Source organism: Neovison vison, chromosome 11 (genome assembly GCF_020171115.1).
Source record: "Neovison vison isolate M4711 chromosome 11, ASM_NN_V1, whole genome shotgun sequence".
NCBI classification, from domain to species: Eukaryota; Metazoa; Chordata; class Mammalia; order Carnivora; family Mustelidae; genus Neogale; species Neogale vison.
The window spans coordinates 151,994,037-152,006,724 of NC_058101.1; the positions used below are offsets into that span (position 1 = coordinate 151,994,037).

Below are 12,688 nucleotides of genomic sequence, written 5' to 3' on the forward strand. Positions count from 1 at the left end.
GCTGTTAGAAGGAAATGCCTTACATGGATGATTCTTTTTAAGGATCTTTAAATTTCTTCAGTCTTTCAATTGTGAAATTTGAGACAGAAAGAATGATTTAGAGGACTAAGAACGGCATGGATGAGCTTTACAGTTTTCAACCTTCTTTTACCTCTGATCTTTTTAGTAGAAAATGCAACTAGATGATCGTTTTAACATTTTTTTATACCTCTGGTCTCTCTTTATAAATTAACTGCCTAAAAACTGATCTGAAGAAGGAATTACTGTGAAGACAATCTAATGTCAAAAATTCAACAGCCTCGAAGAAAAAAATTATTTAAGTCATTTACTGTAGGCCTAGTCAGTGACTCATCACAATAAAATCCCAAATCCTAGATTCCTAGAACTATGCTCTTTTTTCATGACCTATATAAGGCTGTCCATTCTAGGCTACTGGGAAAGGTTGGAATGAGAAGATGATAGCTCATAGTTTAGAAGGCCCTCTACCTAAATTTACCCAAGAACATGTTTCCCTTCCTACTTCCCCAAGAACACATCGCCTGGAAAGTTAACACTGGCTTTGCAGTCTGTTCTCCAATGGCAGCCAGAGTGATCTGATCAGACGATGACACTGCCCTCCTTCCATGGCCTCTCTTCACCCAAAGAGTGAGAACCAAACTCTTCTCAAAGCCTTACCTTACCTAACTGCTGATGGAAGCAGTTTAAAACTCACATTCTTGAGGATTTTAAAGTTGTTTTTAAAAAAAAGTTTTATTCCTTCCCGTCATGGAGTCAGTAACAGCCTGAAAATAGAACGAACTGGATGGAAGTCTCTATAGGCAATACCTTTGAAACTCTCATCGCAATTCTAAAAATAATAGTTTTTCTTTCTGTGGTGATAAAATGTATTTCCAGCAGAAGTTCTTAGATTTTTACACACGAGCAAATTGGACTCGAATCTGAACACTGAAATTCCCTAAAAGGCTCTTAAAAATAATCACCAAGTACTGAAGACCCTACATGGATCTTGGGAATTTTCAGAGAATACAAAGGAAAAAAAATGAGCCCATCCATTACATTTTTATTGGGTGGCTCTGGTATGACAAGATGGCTTCCACTGGGTGTAGATATGCCTCAGTTATTATTACCTTGTCCAAGAAAGCACTTCCATCCTTTAGGGACCAGCCAGGAAGATTAGACAGCCTGGGACTGCAAAACAAAAGATTAAATTATCCTAAATAGATTATAGTCCTCAGTGATTTCATGGTGACTGTATCATCTCCATAAAGTTAAAAAGAGTTTGAAATTGCTGGCAGCAATGTCCACCCAAAATACTAATCGAAAAGATGAAAAATAACCATGTTGTAACAAGCTTAAGAATTATGCAGCAACAGAACATTAAAATGACAAGTAGTTTAGCACTAAATTGGGAAAATTAAAAGACTCCTATGCAGAATAATAAAGAGAAAAAAGAAAGATGAGACACTGCAACATTTTATCGTTTCCCAGTGACTGCCCCTGACTGCCCCTTGCTTGTGCTTGACAATAAGCTTGAGGGGAGGGCTGAACGGGATCATCATATTGTGGATGAGAAAACAGACATATTGTGGATGAGAAAACAGACATATTGTGGATGAGAAAACAGACGCAGCCGGGGTCAGGTGCTCTGACAAGAATACTTAGCTGCTTATCAGCCTGAATTCAAGGCAAATAAAAATACCTGAATTTCAGTCAAGTCCACATTCTGGATTCACTGTTTATAAAGATATTAGTCATTTCTCATTTCAAGTCATTTCTCTAATTCCGGAAAATAAACCTAGTTCTCCTAAGTATTACAAAGTGACAACATACATTGGTAGAATAATCTCTAGAAGATGAGGTTAATTTCATGTATATGTTACATTAAAAAAGTCCAGATTCAGAAATCATTCACTTCTGGCAATCTCAGGATTTAAGTGTATGCTATTAGTTGACTAGAATTATGCTGAAGGCTGAAAATGCAAATAACTTAGGGGAAAAAATGCTGATAAAAAGAAAAACTTAATGACCAAGGTGTTATGTGAAGAAAGGCACATCGGAAGTACAAGCTGGATGGCAAGAGGATGTTAGCACTTCATCCCAAAATTAGTTTGTAAAGTGAAAGTAAGGGCAAAGTAATGGCGTGGGACTAAAAGACTCCATATCAGAAATTAAGTTAGTATAAAGTCCCTCATCCTCTTACCAAAATAGTTTTTTATCAAGTTCTGACTTTGTAGTTAGATGAAAGGGTATGAAAGTCAAATAGAAATATAAATATTGGGGTGCCTGGGTGGCTCAGTCGGATAAATGCCTGCCTTGGGCTCAGGCTGAGCCCCATGTTGGGCTCCCTGCTTAGTGGGGAGTCTGTTTCTCCTCTCCCTCTGCCTGCTGCTCTGCCTGCTTGTGCTCGCTAGCTCGCTCTCAAATAAATGAAATCTTAAAAAAAACCATAAATATTGTGACTATTTTCCAATCTTCAAGGAAGGTTAAAAACTTGCGTAAAATACATATTCATCTAATTTTAGAAAAAAAAATAGGAATTTGGGGGATAACTTTTTTGTCGTAACTCCAAACTTACAGAAAAGTTGTATGAATATAAGGATAATGAAGTCCCACAGGTCCCTTGCCTCTATTCTCTATTTACATTTTGCTCTTTATTTATCAAAAAGTGAGAATTTTGGATTTCATACTTGGGAATGAAAACTACCAGTAGCAGAGTAAATTTGGTTTGTGTAAGTTATACCTGATAAACTTGTTTTTTAAACTCTGGGAGCTTTCTGCTCTAGCCTCTCAGAAAAATATTCTATCATTAGCCATTTATTTCCCATCTCATTTCATAGTTACATGTATGTCTTCTTCCAGACTTGGGTGTCTTCACTTCCAGACTTGTTGAAAAATATATTTACTGTCAGATCAAATAAAAAAACCAAGCACTCAAATGAAAGTATAATGACAAAACAACGTGAATACTGTTCTCATTTCATGCACACTAATTCTCTAAAGGAAGGCTGTAAATATCCACTTCCCTTTATAACGAGAACTGGATCACAGGACATGATATTCTGTCTGTTCCCTATCATACACCCACAAATCAGCCTTCAAATTACAGATGACTGATTCAGTTAGCTGTCTACCAACAACTGATTAGAATGCTACACTGTTCATCAGACAAAAGTTTGTAAAAAGTAAAATTTTTAGATGCTGTAGGTTTGTTTTGTTTTTAAAGATTTTATTTTTAAGTAATCTCTACAGCCAATGTGCGGCTGTTAACTTACAACCCTGAGGTGAGAGTCACATGCTCCTCCAACTGAACCAGCCAGGAGCCCCTCAGATACTGTAGTTTTAGTTCTTGTTAAGTGCTTTTTTAAAATAACATCAAAGCCTTCTACAAAACACCTGTAGTTATTCTGGATTTGAGAGACTGCCAGTTGATGGGACTGATTGCTCAAAGAAGAGGAATGACCATGTTGTAACAATAGTGCCACAGATGAAGTGCTGAAGTGCCACAGAAACATGTCACCAATGGCAAAGGGATGCTGACAACAGAGATAAAAATATTTGGTGACTGAGTTCTGATCAGTTAATGCCTAGATCATAGAGTCCGTATACTTTAAGCTACCAAAGGGGAAGGGATTTATTACATTGCTTTTAGTATTATAGAATGTGACTGTGTACTTTTTTTTTTTTAAGAGAGCAAGTGTGCAAGCGTGCATGTGCACATGGGGGCTGGAGCGGGCAAAAGGAGAGTGAGAGAATCTTAAGCAGCCTCCACACCCAGTGTGGAGCTGATATGGGAATTGATCTCATGACTCTGAGATCATGATGTGAACTGAAACCAAGAGTTGGATGCTTAGCTGATGGCACCACCCAGGGGTCTTCAACTGTGTGAATTTTTTAAAATTAGGAGGCAGAAGTCTCTACAGAAATCTACTTAAATAAAAAATGGGAGGTGAAGATATTAGAAAAATTATGATTATAGATGATATATCTTTCCATCTCCTAGTGGACTCCGAGAAATAGGCTGAGGGTTTTATTTTTTTATTTTTATTTATTTTTTTTTTTAAAGATTTTATTTATTTATTTGACAGAGAGAGATCACAAGCAGGCAGAGAGGCAGGCAGAGAGAGAGGAGGAAGCAGGCTCCCTGCTGAGCAGAGAGCCCGATGCGGGTCTCGATCCCAGGACCCTGAGATCATGACCTGAGCTGAAGGCAGCGGCTTAACCCACTGAGCCACCCAGGCGCCCAGGCTGAGGGTTTTAGAGGGGAAGGGAATGAGGGGATGGGTGAGCCTGCTGATAGATATTAAGGAAGGCACGTGCTGCATGGAGCACTGGGTGTTATATGCAAACAATGAATCTTGGAACACTGCATCAAAAACTAGTGATGTACTGTACGGTGACTAACATAACACAATAAAAAAAATATGGTAGGTGAATATATTAGAAAAATTATTATGGATAAAACCCCTTTCCATCTCTTATTAACAATAATTTCTTAGGGAAAAGTGCCATTAAAAATGTTATAGTCAAAAACACATGTATAGAAGATCTGCTATTTATTTTACACTATTAAAGTACAGTTGACATACAGCATTAGATTTAGGTATACAACATAGTGATTCAACAATTCTATACATTACTAAATGCTCACTACGATAACTGTAGTCACTGGATATCACCATACATTATTACAATATTAATGACCATATTCCTTATGCAGTACTATTCATCTCCGTGACTTATATCTATACTACTAAATCCCCTTTCCCACTTATTTTTTTTAAAAAATAGATAAAATATTCTCATAAGTAAATAAATAACCTAAGGCATTTAAAAATAATCTATAGCCTAAAAAAATAATGGAAGGTAGAGAAAACATGATATGCAACTCATTTTCTCTTTTAACTTTTCATTTTTCCAGCTTCTTACTTTGAAATGCATTACTTTTATAATCAGAAAAGAATGTAAGAGGCATGACTACATTTATTCATTCAAAAAATATTTGTAAAAGCTTACTCTGAACAAAGTATACAAAGTGCAAGGATATGACAGTACGTAAAATAACCGTCGAGTTTCAGGAGTGTGCACTTTAGTACAGGGAAATGGTAAAAAGCAATCACAACAGAATAAAATAAAAGCTATGATGGGGTAAGCAGAAATGTTACGGGTTCATACAGAAAGGGCACCTTTGACAGCATGGGGTGCTGTGGGAGAGCTGGGAATAGGAATTAGGAGGTGAGGGTGGAGGAGGTTTTCCATAAAGAGGGAACAGGGAGGCAATAGCCTCAACATGTGGTAATAATAGTACTGCAGGAGAATGAGGTGTTCACTTTCACTCATTCAATAATGAATCTTTCTTGGGACGCTTGAGTGGCGCAGCTGGTTGGATGACTGCCTCCGGCTCAGGGCGTGATCCTGGAGTCCCGGGATCGAGTCCCACATCAGGCTCCCAGCTCCATGGGGAGTCTGCTTCGCTCTCTGACCTTCTCCTCGCTCATTCTCTCTCTCACTGTCTCTCTCTCTCAAATAAATAAAATAAAATCTTTAAAAAAAAAAAAAAATAATGAATCTTTCTTTATGTGTCAGGCATGTAGGTACTGGTGATGCGACCATGAACACAACATACCTGTCCTCCTGAGTAATCATACAAGAAGAGCACCAGATGTTAAAAATGATGATGCAGTCTAGTCCAAAGTTCCCTAAAGAGGGACTGGTCAAGGCAGCATCAAAAGACTTCTCTGGGTCTATGATGATTGAGATCTGGACAGTTCTAGATTAAAGGGGAAACTAAGTCAAAGGGCAAGGTTTGGCAGGAAGAGAGAAAGACAGCTACAAGGCCCATACTTTCCTCCAAGTCATTCTGACCAACCTTTGTTCTGGACATCTTACATAGAAGGTTATTCAAATGAAGTTTCAAGAAGAGGCCCATTTACGGTGCCTGGATGGCTCAGTCCTTAAGTATCTGCCTTCCACTCAGGTCATGATCTCAGAGCCTGCTTCTTCCTCTCCCACTCCCCCTGCTTGTGTTCCTTCTCTCGCTGTCTCTCTGTCAAATAAAAAAGTAAAATCTTGGCGATTCACAGACCTGTACCCCTGGGGATAAAAATATATTGTATGTTTATAAAAAATAAATAAAAAGTGAAAAAAAAAAAGTAAAATCTTTGGGAAAAAAAAAAAGAAAGAAGAGGCCCATTTACCCTCTCTCACCATATCCAACCAGGCGCTATCTCTAGATCCTTCCTATATAGAAATTGGAGGCATAAAGGCTCTTGCTAAGTAGTCTAAGGGAAGAGGGGTTGCAGGAGGGGGAAAAGAGCCTTTATGGCTGAAGGAAAAATTTGTGTGACTGCTCCCGAGCAGGAGATAGGATTTCTCTGAAACTTAAAGGAAATAAAAAGTGAGATACTACAGGGGTAAGCATAAACCACAATATGCCAAGATGAACTTGGTATTTATCCCGAGAGCAATGAAAACCACTGAAAGGTTTTAAACAGGTGAGAGACAAGATTAGATGTATACTTCTAAAAGATGATTCTGAAGAAAATGGACATCATGTACAATCTGATAATATATATGAGTATTTGTGTGGTATTCCTATCAAAACAACCCCAACCTAAACATGAGGAGACATCAGACAAACCCAAACTGAAAGACATTATATAAAATAATTAACCCATACATCTAAAAATGACAGATTAATGGAGACTAAAGATAGGGCAACTAAATGCAATCTGTGACCTGGACTGAATCCTGGACCAGTACTGTTATTCTTTTTTGCTATAAAAGGCATTATAGTGAAATAAAATTGGTCTAACTTGGGACATATGAAAGAGGTATACAGCTTAGATACTAGCACAGTGTCCGTGTGAGTTATTTTGATTCACTGATTTTGATTAGTGTACTGTGGTAATGTAAAATAATTGCCTTTTTATAAGCAAATAGGCCCTCAAGTATTTAGGCAGTAAAGGTAAATCTTTCAAATGAGTCAGAAAAATTGTATGCATGCATACATATCAAGAGAAAGTGATAAAGTACATGTGATGAAATATTAACCAGGGTAATTGAGAGTTGTTTGTACTATTCTTGCAACTTCTCTATAAATCTGAAATGATTTCAAATAAAAAAGTTACACAAAAATGGCTCTGGATTCAGACAAGGGCAGGTTCAGGACTGAAGAAACTGAGTAGGAGGCCTTGACGGTAATGCCTATAAAGATGGTCATGCCTACAGGAGGACTAAAGAGAAATGACTGGATTCCAGGGTCTTTGAGAAGGTAAAAATAACAAGGCTTCATATAGGATTGGATATGGGCAATGAGAAAGAGTGGCACATCTAAGTTACTTTCCAGTTTTCTCGCTCTCATATCAGCATGTCAGTCACTAAGATAGGGTACACTGTGGAGGAAACCTAGGTCTGGGAGGGTTTTCTCTCCTCTTCTGAATGAAGTCTACTCATGGGCTCAGGTTGGGGCATGCTGAGTTTTGAAGAACCTTCAAAGCACATCCAAGGAGAGAAAGAAACTCAGCAGGCATTTTGGGTACATGAATCTGGAACTCAGAAGAACATTATTAACTAAAGACACACATTTGTAGGTTATTGTTTAGATGATTATCAAAGCCCTGAGACTTAGGAAATTCCCTTGATGGAGAATCTCACGGCCAAGCACTGGATTGAAGAATTCTGATATGTGACCATTGTTAGAGAAAGGTCAATCTCCAAAGCAGATAGAAAAGAAGAGTCAGAAAAGAGGAAAAGCAGAAATGCATGATAATGGAGGACAGTTCTGCCAAAGGGCCAGTGGGATGAGAACTGTGTCACTGCATCTAGTGACATAGAAGTCATTGGTAACTCTAGAGAGCAGCATTCTGATAGGTGATATGGGCAAACCACAGACTTGAGAGGAGTTAGTAATGCTGAAGGGGAAAGTGGAGTCGAGAGAAGGTTAAAAAATTTTTTTTTTTAGGGGCGCCTGAGTGGCTCAGTGGGTTGAAGCCTCTGCCTTCGGCTCAGGTCATGATCCCAGGGTCCTGGGATCGAGCTCCACGTCGGGCTCTCTGCTTGGCGGGGAGCCTGCTTCCCTTCCTCTCTCTCTCTGCCTGCCTCTCTGCCTGCTTATGATCTCTGTCTGTCAAATGAATAAATAAAATCTTTAAAAAAAAAATTTTTTTTTAAATACTAAGTTAGAAATAACCAAGCATAATTAAATGGGAAGAACTGAATGAAGATGAAAAGGTTCAAGATAAAGAAAAGATTACAATTAAAAGTGAAACTGCTATCAAGAAGGGTTGGAATCTGGAGAAGATAAAAGGATTCATTCATATGACATATCTTAACTGAGTAGCTACTACATGCCAAGAACTATTTTAGGCACTGGGGATTCAGTGAAGGGAACAGAAAAAATTCCTGCCCTTAAAAAACTTCTAGTGGAGAAAATAAATAATATGTAAAGTAAATACATACATATAATGTAATGGTTTAAGTACCAGGAAGAAAAATAAAGCAGGACAAGGGGTTAGGGAGGGACTGGGGGTATTATTTTAGCCAAGACCATCTCCAAAGTTTCTGGCCTGAGCAACAGAAAATACTTTTTGTAAGGAACTATATATATGGGCTGCCAATCATCCCACTAGCGTAACTTCCCTCTGACAGAAGAACAATGATAAGGGGAAGAGAGTGGAGGATTCCAATGCTGAGTCAGTGAGAATAAAGAATTAGGTAAAGACAAGAATGAACAGGAAAGGGAAAATATGCAGCTAAGAACTGTCTGCCCAGTTCAGGACTGGAGCAGCAAAATAACTCATGACCTTGCATAGTGTGCAGGCCCCCTTTTGGAAACTCTTGTAATACCTTATTTAAATTTTTTTTTTTTTAGTAATTATCACAAGCATGTAGTTGTTCTCTTAAAACAAGTGTAATGAAGTCTTTGGCTGTGGAATACTTCCTTCCCAACAGAATAAAAGCTCCATGAGGAAAGGAAAGTTGTCTTATTTACATCTGTATCCTCTGGCCCAGCACAGTGCAGATTCTTAATAAACACAAAATAAATTAAAACTGTAATCTCTGGGGGAACCAGACAATAATATCAGACTATTTCAGTAAGAAATAACCTGTTAGTCATTTTTTACAGAAATATGATACCTACAGTTTCTGAAGCAACTGTAATTATATATATAGACAGATAATACCTATGGATAATAAATGTATTTCTAAGTGTTGGGTGTGATAACTGAATTTTATCAGCTTTGCATAAAATGTAATCTGAAATTATCTAGAATTCCTTCTGTCCCCTTCACCTTATTATGTCCCTTATCTCAGAAAGAAAATCAAAGGTTGAGTTTTAATTATACTTTCTCTAGAAGGTTATCATTATGAATAATCATTGCACACAGTGATGTCTTCAGAAATGAATGAGATATATTAGATGGTTTGCCCAGGTTGCTATGCTTTTAAGCTCTTAAATCTGCTTTAGATAGCTTTTCTGTCTCTTCTATGTGAAAATACTTTTTGTTACTGGGAATATATTTGCTTCTCTAAGTCACCCACCTCCCTTACAAATTTCAATTTAACAGCAAGCTGGGAAAACAATTTTTTAGACGAAGTCATAGGAAGAGTAAACAGAGGTGACTATAGGTTTTGGGTAATCTGTTTTAAGACAAGGACTTTGGCTTCATATGTGATTCCATGATATCTATACCTATTATGAAAATAACACATAGATACTTATCAAAAAGAAAAGTCAGGCTCTATGACGTCAAGTCCCTGCAAAGGCAGTTAAATGATTCTAAAATTCAATTCTTGGGCTCATCAGTTGACCATTTATCAGCTCTTACATGAATTAGCAAGAAAGATGAAATATACATGACCTCACTTGCACAGAGCAGTTGCAGGAACATTTTACAGATGCTCAGAAGAAGTTATAATAAAGAAGTCAATCAATAAATCAATATAACACTTTCCATCAACCCAGCCAAAGAAATAATTCTGATGAAGAACATTTTTAAGTGAACAAAGTAAACTAAGGACAACACACAAGGTACTGGTAATCTTTATGCTAAGCAGCACCATTTTTCAACAAACTAAAGCTCATTTTGTCCCAGATGCAGCAGCACATACCTCTGAACAAGTGGCAAAGGAAGGAAATTGAGAGTGGAAGTCATGTCCAGTCCACAGTCCAACATAATGGTAGTTGATTTGAATTTGAGCACATTGCACGGTAAGGTTGGGTGCCCCGACAGGCAATACTGAAAAAAATTAAATCATTTTTAACAATAATCAATTATAGAAAAAGTCTAAAGAGTCCAGTGAATTAAGTAAAACTGATCACTTCTCTTATAAGAACAGTGTGTAAATTCAGCTAACTTTCTTTGCAGCTTCTGGCTACTACTTCCCTCAGCAGTTCAAAAGGCTCATGTCATAATTTTTCACAGGGCACCGAGTCCTATCTCAGGCAAGCACACTTTTGGAGGGACCAAAATTATTCTAAGTAGAAAGTTTACAGGGTTTAGTTATCTGCCCCTGCCCCAACCCCTCACAGGACATTTCCAAATCCCCACTGTCCCAATATACCTAAGTACTGCCTTAAGCTATAGAGGTCCATTAAGGTCCAAGCTGGATCCTCAAACAGTGTTATAGGTTAGCTTTTCTCCTGTGAAGAGGTCAAGTGATTTTCCTCAAAGAGGAAGTGACTGGAAAGGGTTAATAAGCCAAGTATCAGTAAGGAGTTATGGTCCATCTTTGTCAGAAGAAGTGACTCAAAAGGACAAGTGACTTCCCTGATGTGCAGATACTTAAACAGGAATGAGGGACACCTACTCCCAACCAATCAAGAGTCTCTAGCCTGGGGCAGCAGACCTCAGCAGTCAAAGGGGCACAAGCCACAGCGGCATATTCAAAGGAGAGTGATGAGGCAAGACAATACACTGACCTCGAACATTTCTCATGTCCTCCTCGATGTAGTGGGAATGACAGATATGCCACACTGAAAATTATTTATATGGGATGTACCCTGTCACCTTTCATAATTCTATTGCTGTTCTGAAGAAAAGAAATGAAAGAGGGAAAAGACCTTTTCCCCTACTCTTAAAGTCATCCTGTAGAAGCCTCCCTTGCACAGCAAAGTCCAGAAAACGTAGGGATCAATGCTCTCAATCCCTCAACAAGTACATTTTCCCTTTCTGATTTCAGTACAAGTCCCACACAAGTCAGGGTAATGTGACATCAATGCCTGGCCCCACATGGCCGCAGTAGCTCAGGCTGTCTTTCTAGGTATTTGCTGCTCTGTTGGTTCTGTCACTGGATACATTTCCTCCTTTTCTCCAGAGGATATTACAGGGACTGATAATTTTTAAAAATTGCATGTTCTAAAAATGATAAGGACAAGAGCCAAGAAATTGTGGTTATTCTGTAAGCTTTTTCTTTATTCCAAGTTTATGTATGATGACTATATTTTCCAAACCAAAATTCACAGCTCATGGTCTGAAAAGGTACAGGATAACTATGAAGAAAACATCACAAGCTATTTAAAATTGGAACTGTCCTAAAAAAAAAAAGTCCAGGAAGCATGATTTGGGTAGTTAGACTTTACCTAAGTTCATTCTTTGACAGGTATCAGAAATACAGAAAAAAAAACAAAAAAAAAACAAAAAAAAACCTGTCCTACTAATTAAGACAGAACAATCCCCACCCCCATCCTCTATCTGTTTTCTTATTGCTAGCTTGGTCTTTATCCCTATATAAGAGTAACTTACTGAAGGTAAACTGTCTCAAAACAAACACAAACATCATATTAAACTTGCCCCAAACATAACAAATGTTCTAATAAAAGCTTTCCTCTATTTCTCTTTTAAAAAAATCTGATATTCAGAAATAATTAAGAAGAAATAAAATGAAATGTATAATGGTTACTTCTAGGTGGAAAGATTATGGTATCATTTTCTTCTTCCAGCTTTCTGTATTTTCCAAATATTTGACAATGACCATTTACCTACACTTGTACAGTTGGAAGAAAAAAAGACTAAAACAAAACTGAAAACTTTCTGGGCCATGCTGAATGACAAAGCTTTTTGTCCTTCATCCTTAACTCTAAATTATAGATAACAAGTTATGCCAGAAGATGGACATGTAAAAGCTGCTGCTCAAAAAAAGTTAGCTGAAGACTTTGTATTTGTTCTTGTGACATAAGGATAAAGAAAGGTGAGGAACACTTTGTAAGGGCTGTGACTAAATGGAAGGAACATTTTCAGAGCTTCTACTAAGGGAGTGCCAGACCTTGATCTCACTAGCTCCATTTTTATGGATGAGGAAATTGAGCTTTACAAAGTTTGAGCCACTTGTCTAAGAGCCAAAGACATACAGCAAGGTCTCCTCACTCCAAAGATTCCACTCATGTCTTGCAAATTGCACCGCTCACTTCATGGGTCAAATGAGTCAGCTGAGACTGACTGACTGGCGGAGGTTCATGCAACCAGCAAATGAGGCACCTACAAGGTGCTTAAACTTTGCCTGTGTCCAGTGATGCTCTTTTTAAACACGCAGCTCATAATCTAGTGAAGGTTAGGAGATGAATACACAAAAACATTAAGTAATCATGTGACTTAAATCTTAAAACTAGGAATAAATCTGTATTACAAAAAGCCTGAAAAATAACAGAAAGAAAAATAATCACCCATAACCACTGTTCTATGCCATCTTC

General features: G+C 37.8%; 1 protein-coding gene across 1 annotated transcript in view; it reads right to left on the bottom strand.

The window, feature by feature from the left end:
• The window catches only part of INTS9 (integrator complex subunit 9), a 105,269-nt gene that overhangs the window by 60,940 nt on the left and 31,641 nt on the right, over positions 1 to 12,688 (bottom strand). The window contains exons 2-3 of the mRNA XM_044225026.1: positions 10,111 to 10,238; positions 1,128 to 1,188 (exon numbers count right to left, since the gene is read on the bottom strand). Of these exons, the coding sequence (XP_044080961.1) occupies positions 1,128 to 1,188; positions 10,111 to 10,238 (189 nt within the window). The remainder of the gene's footprint in view (positions 1 to 1,127; positions 1,189 to 10,110; positions 10,239 to 12,688) is intronic.